The sequence below is a fragment of the Oncorhynchus keta genome, chromosome 14 (assembly GCF_023373465.1).
Source record: "Oncorhynchus keta strain PuntledgeMale-10-30-2019 chromosome 14, Oket_V2, whole genome shotgun sequence".
NCBI classification, from domain to species: domain Eukaryota; kingdom Metazoa; phylum Chordata; class Actinopteri; order Salmoniformes; family Salmonidae; genus Oncorhynchus; species Oncorhynchus keta.
The window spans coordinates 27,984,899-27,997,596 of NC_068434.1; the positions used below are offsets into that span (position 1 = coordinate 27,984,899).

General features: G+C 41.5%; 1 protein-coding gene across 1 annotated transcript in view; it reads right to left on the minus strand.

The window, feature by feature from the left end:
- The window catches only part of LOC118393138 (transmembrane protein 132C-like), a 220,518-nt gene that overhangs the window by 113,314 nt on the left and 94,506 nt on the right, over positions 1-12,698 (minus strand). The window contains exon 3 of the mRNA XM_052461454.1: positions 6,797-6,940. Within this exon, the coding sequence (XP_052317414.1) occupies positions 6,797-6,940 (144 nt within the window). The remainder of the gene's footprint in view (positions 1-6,796; positions 6,941-12,698) is intronic.

The following is a 12,698-nucleotide window of genomic DNA, read 5'->3' on the forward strand; positions in this document are numbered from 1 at the left end:
AGTGAGGTCCATACAGAAATGGTTTGTCGAGATCGGTGTGGGAGAACTTGACTGGCCTGCACAGAGCCCTGACCTCAACCTCATCGAATACCTTTGGGATGAATTGACACTTACAGTGTGTTTCAATCTCAGTCTGTGTGACAGTATCTCTTCACTGAGGCCTGGGAATTGGCTACAATGACTGAACTAGTTCTCTAAAGAGCCCGCTTCTGCTCTACATGAGGTCTCTCCCAATGGCCACCGAGGGGATATCCATCTGGACTGAGACAGTCTTCATTAACTTGGGCCAGACAAGGCACTTTTACTGAGGAGATAAGGGCCCACTTAGACTGGGTTATTATGACATGCTGAGGAAGCAGGGCTGCTGTTGTTTTAAATGTGCTGCTTTTCTTTAGTGCCACTGCAAGTGAATTTCCAATCTCCCAGAGTGCTCTTTTAGCTGATATCTGTGCGTTTCTATAGGAGCTTATTCTGATCCTCCTGTACAGTAGTACTGTATTAGGGAGAAAATAAATCTGTAACTGAAAAAGCACACTATTTCAAAGCGTGTGTTTTCTCATAACATGCAAGGCGGGTAGAAGTTGGCACTTTATTGTGTTGAGTAAGCAGTTGTGTCCTGGCGAATAAAGTCAGATTCTGTCTATTAGAACAAATATTAATGTCACTTTTTTTTCTGGCAGAGTTGGAGTTCTGGAGTGCAATCCAATAACAATGAACAATGTATCACTATAGTCATTCTGGTTTTGAAAATATTCCATTGAATGAGATGTGTGAAGTGGGCATTTTACAGCTGTGGTGGCCTTGTGGAAATAGAAAGCAAGCTAGTATGACAGACAGCACAGTGCCTTCAGAAAGTATTTACTTATTCCACATTTTGTTGTGTTAGAGCCTGAATTCAAAATGGATTAAACAATATCCCAAAATGACAAAGTGAAAACATGTTTTTTGACATTTTTGCACATTTATTGAAAATGAAATATAGAAATATTTCATTTACATAAGTATTCACACTCATGAGTTGATACTTTGTAGTAGCACCTTTGGCAGTGATTACAGCTGTGAGTCTTTCTGGGTAAGTCTCTAAGAGCTTTCCACACATGGATTGTGCAACATTTCCCCATTATTCTTTGTCAAATTGGTTGATCATTGCTAGACAAACCATTCAGATCTTGCAATTCAGGAATATTCACCGTCTTCTTGGTAAGCAACCCCAGTGTAAATTTGGCCTTGTGTTTTAGGTTATTGTCCTGTTGAAATGTGAATTCATCTCCCAGTGTCTGGTGGAAAGCAGACTAAACCCAGTTTTCCTCTAGGGTTTTGCCTGTGCTTAGCTCCATTCCATTCCATTTATTTTTTATCCTGCAAAACACCCCAGTCCTTAATGATTAACAAGCATACCCATAATATGATGCTGTCAACACTATTCTTGAAAATATGGAGAGTGGTACTCAGTAATGTGTTATATTGGATTTGCCCCAAACATAACACTTTGTATTCAGGACAAAAAGTTAATTGCTTTGCCCCACTTTTTGCAGTATTACTATAGTGCCTTTTTGAAAAGGGGGAATATTTTTTATTCTGTACAGGCTCCCTTCTTTTCCCTCTCTCAATTAGCTTAATATTGTAGAGTAACTACAATGTTGTTGATCCATCCTCCGTTCTCCTATCACAGCCCTTAAACTCAGCAACTGTTTTAAAGTCACCATTGGCCTCAAGAAATCCCTGAGCGGTTTCCTTCCTCTCTGCAACTGAGTTAGGAAGGACGTCTGTATCTTTGTAGTGACTGGGTGTATTGATACCCCATCCAAAGTGTAATTAATAACTTCACCATGCTCAAAGGGATATTCAATATCTGCTTTTTTATTCGTACACATCTACAAATAGGTGCCCTTCTGTGCAAGGTAATGGAAAACCTTGCTGTTCTTTGTGGTTGAATCTGTGTTTGAAATTCACTGTTTGGACTGAGGGACCTTACAGATAAATGTATGTGTGGGGTACAGAGATGAGGTAGTCATTCAAAAAATCTTGTTAAACACCATTATTGCACAGAGAGTGAGTCCATGCAACTTATTATGTGACTTGTTAAGCAAATGTTTACTCCTGAACTTATTTAGGCATGCCATAACAAAGGGGTTGAATACTTATTATTTCAAGACATTTCAGCATTTCAGAAAAAAAATTATGTAATAGATTTTAAATTCAAGCAGTAACACAACAAAATGTGGAAAAAGTCAAGGAGTGTCAATTCTTTCTGAAGGCACTGTACGACTATAGTACAGTACAACAGCTACAGTAGGCCTATACAGTAGAGCTGGGTGTGGATAGGCTATCTGCTGCAGATTTTAAGCCAATTCAATGGAATTGCCACCACTCCAGATTGTGTGTCTCGTCCAAGTCACCTATAGTATTCCCTTTAATACATAGCAGGAACAATATGCCTGCTGCACTGCCCATGTACTGGTTATAAAATACATCATATACACAAGGTTAAAGGTACTAGTGAAAAAACAGGTAATAAAGTGGATAATAAAATTCCCCCTGGTAAAAAAGCTGCAGCTACAGCAGATTGACCGACAGTACTCACATCCACTCATTGTGCTAGTTTGAAAAGAGAGAACGGGATAGAGAAATATTGCAGTCAGTGTGAGGCTGATAAATTGAAAGACAGCTCAACAGATGAGATGGCTGTATCTAATCCCTCCAAAGGGCTCCAATGAAAAGACTGGGAGTGGGAAAGGGGTGGAGAGGCAATGCAAAAATAAAGCATAATTGTATATTATAGCCACGGCTGGGCTTCTTGTGCCTATGGAGTGACTTGGGACAGCTGGGGGATTAGGGAGCAGTGGTCCATCCAACATGGCCCAACAGGACAGTCAGGGATTAGACAAAACATGCTCGCTCTTGTCTCTGACTCCCTCACTTCAATCAATGAAACTGACTTCACTACACACTCATGTGAGAGAGACTCGGCACAACCTGGTGCTGCTGAGACAGAGCGCTGAGAGTACACTGAGCATTATATCAGGGAGATGAGGCAAGAGAAGTAGAAGACCTGAGTGCCAGGTTGACTGTGCCAGACTTGTTTGCCTGGATGTTTTCTTTTATGTTGTACATGATGCTTAATAATCAGTGTTGTAGTACTGCTAAGGACCATGTAGGGGTACCTCCCTGGTTTATGATATCAAGATGAATTATACAACAGACCTAAACATTCAACGTCTCTAGACTCTGAGGTTGGAATAGCAATCACTCTTTTACTTCTTTTGAACACACAGCTCTGCATTGAACTAACTAAAGTAATCAATGGATGGTTACTGCCCTAATACTTTTTGTGGGAGGAATTGTTTAACAAGAATTTAAGCAAGAATACTGGAAAAAATATATTAGAATTAGTTTAAAAGGCTAAATTCAAACAACCACAGAGCATACTTTGAATTGAAGGTGACAGGGTCAAACTCTAAAGTCTTCTCTTTTCTTTAAAAATAAGTAGAGTAGAATGATGCTGATGAACTTAATAATCAGAGCTTTCCAACCTCCCAATCATTCGCTAATCCGTATAATTACACGTCACTAAAAAGTTAGATTTATTAACCCAACTTTCTGATCCATAGAAGAAAACCATTAGAACACACAAAGGGCCGGCATGTCACGCCCTGATCTTAGAGATCTTTATTTATTCTCTATGTTTGGTTCGGTCAGGGTGTGACTCGGGTGGGAAAATCTGTTTTCTATTTCTTTGTTGTTTTGTCTATCGTTGTCTCTGATTGGGAATCATATATAAGTTGTGATTTTCCGTTTGGGTTTTGGTGGGATCTTATTTTCTGTTTAGTGTCTGTGCCTGACGGAAATGTTCACTTTCGTTTCTGAATTTGTTATTTTTGTTTGAGTGTTTCTTGTAGATACATTTCATGAACACTCGCCACGCTGCGCTTTGGTCTCATTCCGACGACAGACGTTACACCGCATTCCAGCTTAATTAACACAGCAGTCACCTTTTTCACATCCTGGGAATCTGTTTCCTATTTACTAGATACATTTAAGTACATAATACAGATAGGAAATTACCAAACAACTTTAAGGCTATTTCAGTTTGGGGGAATTAGTATGCTAATCAAAAGAGAGCATACTATATTGGACATGGTGCTGTCAGGTGGACATCACTAGCAAAATGCAGGCTCAAACACGGTTACATTCTTATTTATAAGGCCATTTTAGGAAAACTGCCGTTTTATGTATCCTCTCTTCTAGCTCGAAATAAAAAACACATACAAACTCTGCTCTCAATCTTGTTTTATGCTAACAGTCCTGAAAATTGGAATTCCCTACAAGCCGACCGAAAACTCCCCGACCTGGTGTCCCTGGAGGAGTATGAGAGAAATAATAAACGTATTTAACTGATTTGTTTAATAATAGTTAATAGTTAACAATGAATATGCTTAACAATAGTAGTGACATTTCTTTAGTGCCAATGCTGTGCTTCTGAGAAAGGATGGTTAATCTCTACACCACTCACTCCCTGCAGCTGGTCTAGCCATGTGGTCAGGGACATGGGATGGAGATAAGCTTGAGGAACAGATAGACCTGTATAGTTTCAATTTCTCTTTGTTTCTGAGCAACCTGGTCACACGACATAAGACGACATAAGACAAAGAGTCTCTGAGAAGTGACCACAGGAGGGGGGTGGAAGAGAACAGAGGCTAGCTTGGTAGAGAAAGGAGTAAACGGAACTGCAGTTATCACTTGTTTGTGCGCTATGACCTGTTACACCTGGCCACAAGAACAAAACAAGGAAGCTTATGATGCCTTGATCTGCTGGGGTGGGGTGGAACCAACCATGACTAAGCAGTTCTTGGGTTTCTATAAAAAAAACTTGTTTATTATTGGAGCACTCAATCGATTCACCTTGTATGTGTGTGTTTTATTGACCTGCTCCCTTATCGATAGATTTTTAATATAGTTAATATCCTGATTGGTGATTGACCTTGTCTCTCCTCATTATTGATTTGAATTTCCACGATATGAGTTCAAAGGACAAATAGATGAACAGGTTGTTGAGACATGTAGTTCATTCTAGTTTGCGTTGCCTTTTGTAAGGAAGCATGTTGTTTTACTTTACACACACCACACACATGCCTGCACACACACACATGCACTGTTTGTTTGCTGTTGTATTTGTGCTGTTGCAAGTGTCTTCTGTCTGTGTTGTCTGTTTGGTCTTACATTGTTTGTTTTTATTTTTAATCTCAGCCCCCGTCCCCACAGGAGGCCGTTTAACTCTTGCCAGCCCGTCATTGTAAATAAGTATTTGTTCTTAATTGACTTGCCTAGTTAGATTAAGGTTAAATAAAAATATATAATAAAAAACGGGCATAGGCATCACCACATTTGGTTGCTTGGAAGTTGTGGGAACGTACATTGTTGGTTTCCCATGGTTCTCCCATTGGTTCTGTGAATGAAGCCATAAGTTTCCTGACCGGTAAAACTGATTGTCTTTAAAACATTCTGAGAACAGAAGTGAAAATTGTTTTGGAAATGTTTATTTTTAGGTTGCAGGGAGGTTCTGATAATGTTTTACTTTGGTTCCTTGAAAGCTTTCCTGGGAGGCTTAATTAACACTGAGAATGGAAAGAATAGGTTATTTTGAGGTTTTTGAATAACTTCCTTAACTTTCACTGAATGTTTCAATACAAATTTTACTAACACTGATAGCTTATTTTGGGTTAACATTTTGGAATTCAAAGGGCAGATAGGACCCACATAAATTCATTTCCTTAACCATTAATCATGCAAACAAATGTACATTGTATTCTGACATGACATCAGTAAGATTAGAACCTATAATCTTCTGTTCTCTACCCAATCGGGCATCAGGATGGAGCTAGTATGCCTTGTTTTTATACGCATGCAATGCTGTTCATTTTAGTCTATTCAAACAGACCCCATCTCAAAGGAAACAAGCATTCATTAAGATCAGGTGTTGCCAATTAGTGGGAGAGGCCAACACCTGAACACACTTAACAAGATAGAGGATAGAGAGTTTTGTTGACACTGAGAACAGAATGTACATGTATTTAATCAACATTCTTAGAATGTTCTCTGAACATTACTAAAGTTTTCTTGTGTTTTTTATGAAACGTTTTCTGAACATTCTGAGAAAGGAATATATGTTTTTAAATAACAATCATAGAACTGCTCTCAACGTTGTTAAAGTTTTCTTGTGGTTTTTCAACAAAAAAAAATCTTAATGTTCTTGGAACAATTTGAGAACGTGACTTTAAGTAGAATCATGACGAAACCTATAAGAAACGTTATGCTGAAGTACTGAAATTCCCACAGAAGAACGCGGTTTCTTAACATTCTCTGAACTATTTGAGAACATTCCCAATGTCAAAGCAGTTGGAGAACGCTCATGTAACCATGTTTAAACTATTCTTCTGACTAAACCTTCTGTTAAAGTAATGAAATACCAAGAAAATTATTTTGTCAAGTTCCTTAAATGTGCTGAATATATTTAAAAGTCAAGCAACTATCCTGCACCATTCCCAGAAGGTTTTGGGAAGGTTGTATGCAAAATAATCATAGGACAACCATGCTCTCACCAAGAACTAAGAAACATATGGTTCTCAGAACGTTATGTGTTAGCTGGGTTTACTCAAGCCAACACTGTGATATTTAGAGTCAAGAGTTATAAGGCAGACTTCGGTCCTATAGGGGAAGGTTGTAGATGGTTGTGTGTACAGTATACCAGTGATGTCCAATAGGACACCGTGGGGAGATCCAGGTGCTCCTGACTGACCTTTGCCCGTAGCTGGACTCTTTCCTGCGGCAATGGAGGGTGACCACCCTGTGCCCCTCGCTCCTCACATCCTGGCTCACCATCCACAGGGTGGGGTTGCTGGGCCGGGCACCCAGAAACACCATGCCCTCTTTCAACTTGACCCTGGGGAAGAGGAAAAAACACACAGAAACTCAGGATGAGAGAGAACACAGTGCAGCATGGGTTGGTTAAACATGTGGTTAAATGAAACAGATCTTTAATTCACTGAATCATTGTATGTATCCAGCTGAACCTGCTCCGAACAGCTGAGGCCCAACAGACCATGTCGTCTTCGCCATAGAAATACACAAAGGATCAGATGGTTTCCACAAATCCCAAATGTGTCTCAGCTGTCTGTTATTTTCTTCCTATGAAATAATTACTCAAACTCTGTCACGTTCCAGCCAATTATGTGACTAACAGATGTATCCTTATAGAAGAGGAAAATTGTGGACAGGCGTACATTTTTATCTCTGTTTTGTGGTGTAACTGCTGTTCTTCAGTTCAATAAAAAACTGTATCACTGTGTGTACATATAATGGTAGAAATAACATTGTTTACAGTAAAACCATGATATGTTTTGCTTCAACATGTATTATTGAAGTAGATTAACAAAAGTCTTTGTCCCTGGCACAGGGACTATACAAGTTGTTTCCATGTGTATACTAGATACAATGTCTATTATCCTCCAGTAATGATTATAATAACAAACATTTTCTGAATCTACAAAGGATATAATGAAATGTGTTCAGTGACTGCAGCAAATTAAAGTAGGCCTATGTCCTTGGCAGAAAATACTGCAAAAAGGGATAATGTTCACAGGGAAAATCTACAAATGAAATGTTATTAGTCCATTCACTGCACATACTGTAGAGCAGTCGGGTTTCTGAGGGGAAATGATGGAAAGAAACGGAAAAGATTGCCTTTCTTTACATTATTAATCACGCTGAGGCCAGTATGGTGCACTCAGGAATAACCATTTGTGTCCTGCTACACCCTCCCAACACCAAACACCTTCCCAATACCACACACCCTCCCAACACTAAACACCTTCCCAATACCACACACCTTCCCAACACTAAACATCTTCCAACACCAAACACCTTTCCAACACCAAACACCTGCCCAACACCACACATCTTCCAACACCAAACACCTTCTCAACACCACACAGAGAGAGCTATGGACGGAAGGAATGACCATCCAAAATGTAAAGATTATAGTTTTAACCATGTTTTGGGACTATATAGGGTTAATATTTACTTTGTTTACAAACTTTGGAGTAAAACAAACATATATTTTGAGTTCTGATGTCTCACTGTGTCCTGAGACTCTGTATAGCTCAAATCCATGCCAGCTGCCCTCTGCCACAACAGCAATAAGAAACATTTTCTATCACCAGACATATATGCAATGACAAAACCCTCACTGGCCAGTCAAAATAAATACTTTGATGTGAAACCTAATTAGCGTATTACAGGAACAATGATTGGAGCATAATAAGACAGCAGCACAGATGGTGTGGTTCCACTCTCTACAAGATTGGGGATACAGTCCAGGGCTAATGGTCACTCAGAATGCATGGCTGCGTGTTACTTTCTAGAGATTTGAGCTCTCTTGACCAGCTTGTTCTTTGTCTTGGATGTTTGTTTGAGCAAGCTCCCTTTGGATGAAAAATAATAAAGCCAGACAGATAGACCTAATGTGACAGGATCATACGAAAAAGAGAAGGGCGCTTCAGATTAAATTTCAGGGCTTCAAATGAAGCAAACACACTGAATGCCATACCCAGAATGCGGGTATGAAGTATTTAAGATAATGTTCCAGGTAAACACACTCATCTAAGATGGCTCTCGCTTCTCACACACTTTAGAGATATTAAATACAGTAGAGGTATGTTCTAAGGCCTCACTCACTCACTCTCTCTCTTTATTTTCCAGGAGGAGGCAGAGAGCAAAGGGGACATGGTTCTTGTTTCTCCTCACTTGAATAAACATGATGTCTCTCAGTAGTTTCCCATCCAGACATTGGATTTGAGAATGTTCTGTACTCGACTGAATCCAGCACTTAGGAATACAGGGCATTAACCTCCCCAACCATGTCGAAGCTGGGAGTGTAGTGTGTAGTACATTGAGTACATTGACTGAAGTAAAAGTCCCTTTATTGACTTAATGTTCAATATGGCCTTGCATCCAGTTGAGGAACCTCCTGCAGCTCTGTAGGCCCATCAGAGTTCCTCTAATGTTGGTCATCTAACACTCCCCATGTGGATACACCACTTCAAATACTGGAGCTTTTCAACTTTTCTAAACTTTTAAACTGACATATAGCATTTAGAACAGAATTATGGCAAATGTGCTTTTCATGTGTTTGATAGCTGGGGAGGGAGTGAATACTCATAACATACAAATAGACTATGAATATGAAAGCAACTCCTGAGAGACTCATTAGGTGTGACACATTGGTCTTATTGCCAATGAGTGGTGTACTGTGGCAGTGTGAGGGTGAGCTTGGGATTGTCATGGTGCTGAAATGGAGTGCTGGCACAACTAATCTAAAGGAAATATCTATCTGCGATGTTCTTATGAAACATGAAATCAAGAAAATTGGAAAACGTGGCAAAATTTAAAGAAGCTCAGCCAATTCACTAACAGCATACAGACTGAATAGTGAATAGTCATTTTTATCCGTCGTTTTCTATCTCTCCTTGTACATCTCCCTCTCACAAAGCAACACTAATGGATGTAGTAGCACTCTCTGTACTATTGGGAATCAACACCCAAATAGCCAGTGAAGTCATAGGACAGTCTGAGACAGAATATGAATGTGTAACAGTGTAGCTTCCGTCCCTCTCCTTGCCCCAAGCTGGGCTCGAACCAGGGACCCTCTGCACACATCAACCACAGTCAATCACGAAGCATCGTTACCCATCACCCAACAAAAGCCACGGCCCTTGCAGAGCAAAGGGAACAACTACTTCTAGGTCTCAGAGCGAGTGACGTTACCGACTGAAACACTATTAGCGCGCACCACCGCTAACTAGCTAGCCATTTCACATCGGTCACAAATGCAGAAATTGGGTGTTACTCTGAACAAAGGAAAGCTGTGAGCAGACATTTTCACAGAAATTAAAGGTGGGGGCTTATTCTATATCTTTACTTGTTGGGTCCAACCCGTCAGGGAATATATTTTCTTTGAACGTATTGAGCTATGTGCCAAATTGAATGTCCCGAATACCAAATAATGCACAGTAACAAATTAATAAAGAAAATATAATACCCTCATCAACTGAAGAGGAAATGTCATGCGTTTTTAAATGTTTTCAAATGCCAATACTTCATTAACAATACTCTCAGATACTGCATGAGAGTCACAATATGCTACTTCACAAATCTGTCAGCATAGCAAATCAAAATGGAGCTGAACATAACAAAGTGGACACTGCTAATCCTGAGGCCATCAGAAAGTTACTATAGTCCACTCTCAATTCTAACACCATTTTAGAATAACATCAGGCCCCCCACCACCAGGTTACACCCTTGCCTTACACTCTACCTCCTCATTCAGACCCTGATCGACTGCAGAAGCCACACTCTGTCTCCTTGGAGGGTTCCCTCAATAAATAATGATGAGATAACTAGGAATTAAGCACTGTCCCTCAGTGGAGCAGTGAAGGAAACAAACATCTTCAGAGGAAATCAAATAAGTTGGAAGCTGCGCTACAGTGGTCTCCACCCGGCAGTCCCCTGCATGCTCCTGGGCCTCTCGCTCCCCTCTCCCTCGCTCCGCTCTGCCTGGCTCCATGATGCAGCACAGGCCGTTGGAGAGGGATGGCACTCTGTTGCTCATCGTTTCCCTCCATTACTCTGCTGAGGCCCATCTGCATCCTCCATCACCAGGCTAGGCGCTGCATGCAGGAGGCCATGTTTCACTGTTACACTGGTCCACCCCCTCCAACACAGTGTGGGTGAATGAGACAGCTCAGCAGGGAGTGGACAAAGTGAGTTTGTCATCAGGGGGACTGCTGGGGGACAACAGGGGGGGATGGTGGTTTGCGATGGTTTGTGGCTCGTGGCTAATGGAAGCTGAGCTGAAACGCCTCAGAAGCAGCTGACACTATCAAAAAGACTGTTGGGATGTACCCAGACCACCAAAACATCAGGCCATTAACACGCATGTACACATAACACACTCTTTATTTATTTAACGAGGCAAGTCAGTAAGAACAAATTCCTATTTTCAATGACAGCCTAGGAACAGTGGGTTAACTGCCTTGTTCAGGGGCAGAACGACAGATTTGTACCTTGTCAGCTCGGGGATTCGATTGTGTAACCTTTCGGTTACTAGTCCAACGCTCTAACCACTAGGCTACCCTGCCGCCGCCACCTGCCCTGGAATACACAACAACATCCAGCCATTAACACACACACTTACCCTGAACTACACAACAACATCTGGTCATTCACACACTCTTACCTGGAATACAAAACAACATGAAACCCATTTACACACTCTCTTGGCCCAGACTGAAAAAAACAGCTCATTATACTGTAGTAATGTGCAACACTGAAACATACGGATGTTCACCCAATTCTTCTCTTTGGATAGTAAACAGAACAAACATCACGCACTATGAGACCCACCAAGACAGATGCTTTGTTCAGCATTACATGGAGGTTGTTAAAGGGTTGTCTGAGACCAACTGAGATGTTGGTAAATAATATATTTGGTACGTAGAGCTTGCAGGTTTCTGGAATGCAGATGTCTCATTCAGCACACATACTTTACATTAATGAGTGTTTACATTTGACATTTTAACTAATTTAGCAGACATTCTTATCGAGAGTGACTTGCAATTAGTGCATTCATCGTAAGATAGCTAGGTGAAACAACCACATATCACAGTCGTACCAAGTACATTTTTCCTCAATAATGTAGTTATCAGCAAAGTCATTGGTAGTAGGGTTTTAGGGGGGGCGCCATGGGATTTATTTAAGATACTCTTTGAAAAGGATGGGTTTCAGACATTTTCGTAAGATGGGCAAGGACTCCACTGTCCTGACGTTAGGGAGAGCTCGTTCCACCATTGGGGTGAGTGGGCTTTGACTGGGCTGGGTGGGAGCTGAGTCCAGTAGGGGTGGGAGGGCCAAGAGTCAGAGGTGATAGACCAGAGGTGGCAGAACGGAGCGCTCAGGTTTGGGTGTAGGGTTTGATCCTAGTCTTAAGGTAGGGAGGGGCAGTTCCCACGGTCATTACCATTGTCTTGTAGTGGATGCAAGATTTGATTGGAAGCCAATGGAGTGTGCGGAGGAGTGGGGTGACATGAGAGAACTTGGGACGGTTGAACACCAGGCGGGCTACGGCATTCTGGATAAGTTGCAGGGGGTTGATGGCACAAGCAGGCAGCCCAGCAGTAGACAGGAGATGACAAGTGCCTGAATTAGGACCTGCACCTCTTCCTCTGTGCGGAACAGTCGTACTCTACGGATGTTGCCCAGCATGAACCTGCAGTAGCGAGAGAATGACAGGGTGTTGTCCAGGGTCACGCCAAGATTCTTAGCACTCTGGGAGGGACACTGTGGAGTTGTCAACCGTGATGGAGAAGTCTTGGAGAAGGCAGGCCAAGGTGGAGCTTGAGGTGGTGGGCCGACATCCAAGCTGAGATGTCCGCCAGGCATGCAGAGATGTGTCGACACCTGGGTGTCAAAAGGGGAGAAGGAGAAAAGTGATTGAGTGTCAATTGCATAGCAATGATTGGATAAAACCATGTGAGGATATGACAGAGCAGAGCGACTTGGTGTATAGAGAAAAGAGGAGAGGGCCTAGAACCGAGCCTTGCGGGACACCAGTAGTGAGAGCTCATGGTGCAGACAAAGATCCT